We start from the raw sequence: 1,570 nt of genomic DNA, 5'->3' as shown, positions 1-1,570 counted from the left end.
AATTTTAGCCCACAGGCAAATTTTATGTCACTAGATTTTTAAAACATGAATTACATTGGTAAAACATGATATTGTCTCAAAATTTTAAGCATATGATATTTTGTGCAGTTATGCAACCTGCGACTTTTTCTGATATGAAATGTGACATTTCCGATCTAAAGAGCGATAATTATAAAATTTGGAAAGAAATAATTCTTCTTCAATTAGGGTGGATGGATATTGATTATGCTATACGGAAAGACGAACCATCTACTATCACTGAAACTAGCATTCCTGATGATGTTGATCTTTATGAAAATTGAGAGCGATCTAATCGACTTTGCGTAATGTTCATAAAGACCAAAATCTCTGCTGGTATGCGTGGTTCTGTCGATCAGCATAATAATGTCAAAGAATTACTGAAGGCTATTGATGAACAGTTTCAGTCTTCAGATAAAGCACTTGCTAGCACCCTAATCTTGGAATTCTCTTCATTAAGGCTCACCAGTGTGAGAGGTGTGCGAGAGCACATAATGAAAATGCGGGACATAGCGGCTCGGCTCAAGACACTTGAAGTGGAAATGTCTGAGACTTTTCTTGTGCATTACATTTTATTCACTCTTCCACAACAATATGGACCCTTCAAAATTTCCTACAACACACATAAGGATAAATGGTTAATCAATGAATTAATGACCATGTGTGTTCAAGAGGAAGGAAGGTTGTTAATGGAAACGAGTGATAATGTTTTTATGACTACACAAGGAAAGTACAAGAAGCAAGCCAAAGTCAAGGGAAAAGGGAAAGGAATAATTCCACCTCAACCTGATATTAAGAAAGAATCCAAGTGTTTCTTCTGTAAAAAGACGGGACACATAAAGAAGGATTGCAATAAATTTAAGGATTGGCTTGAAAAGAAAGGTATTCCTACTTCATTTGTCTGTTATGAATATAATATGGTTAATATGATTATAACACATGATGGATTGATTCTGGTTCTACAATCCATGTTACAAATACCTTACAGGGTATGCAAAACCTAAGGAAGCCAATAGGAAATGAGCAGAGCATCTATTCAGGAAACAAGATGTCTTCTCATGTGGAGGCTATTGGGACTTGCTGCCTAGTGTGGAATAGTGGTTATATTTTAAAATTGGAAAAGACCTTTTATGTTCCTAGTTTTTCTAGGATTTTAATTTCAGTATCAAAACTTGTACCTTTTGGTTATTCATTTCAGTTTTTGGATAAATCAATAAATTTGTTTTATAAATCAAATCTTATTGGAAATGGTACAATGGTTGATGGTCTTTTCTCTATTTCTTTACAAAATAATAACACCACTATGCATGTTCAGGGAGGTATTAAAAGATGTGTTATAAATGAAGATTCCTCTATATTGTGGCACATGAGCTTGGGACACATCTCCATAGAGAGAATTAACAGATTAGTAAATGATGGAGTACTTAGTACTTTAGATTTTAATGATTTTGAGATTTGTGTGGACTACATTAAGGGAAAGCAGACCAATAAGTCTAAAAAAGGTTCGAAGAGGAGTACAGAAATATTAGAAATCATACATTCAGATATTTGT

At 34.0% G+C, this 1,570-nt stretch overlaps 1 protein-coding gene across 1 annotated transcript; it reads left to right on the top strand.

Moving 5' to 3' along the window:
• Positions 1 to 309: 309 nt before the first annotated feature.
• LOC140820248 (uncharacterized) lies at positions 310 to 1,298 on the top strand. Its single transcript, XM_073180588.1, has 2 exons — positions 310 to 900; positions 1,007 to 1,298. The coding sequence occupies exons 1-2, from the start codon at positions 327 to 329 to the stop codon at positions 1,039 to 1,041; spliced, it is 609 nt and encodes a 202-aa protein (XP_073036689.1). The 5' UTR covers positions 310 to 326; the 3' UTR covers positions 1,042 to 1,298.
• Positions 1,299 to 1,570: the final 272 nt, after the last annotated feature.

This window comes from Primulina eburnea, chromosome 18 (genome assembly GCF_022965805.1).
Source record: "Primulina eburnea isolate SZY01 chromosome 18, ASM2296580v1, whole genome shotgun sequence".
Lineage (NCBI taxonomy): Eukaryota > Viridiplantae > Streptophyta > Magnoliopsida > Lamiales > Gesneriaceae > Primulina > Primulina eburnea.
This window is presented reverse-complemented; position numbering and strand designations above follow the sequence as displayed.

Excerpts from the sequence above, each read along its gene's own strand:
- LOC140820248 (XM_073180588.1), top strand. The coding sequence starts at position 327 with ATGTTCATAAAGACCAAAATCTCTGCTGGTATGCGTGGTTCTGTCGAT. Across the intron at positions 901-1,006 it reads GGATTGGCTTGAAAAGAAAG|GGTATGCAAAACCTAAGGAA; the intron begins GTATTCCTACTT and ends AATACCTTACAG.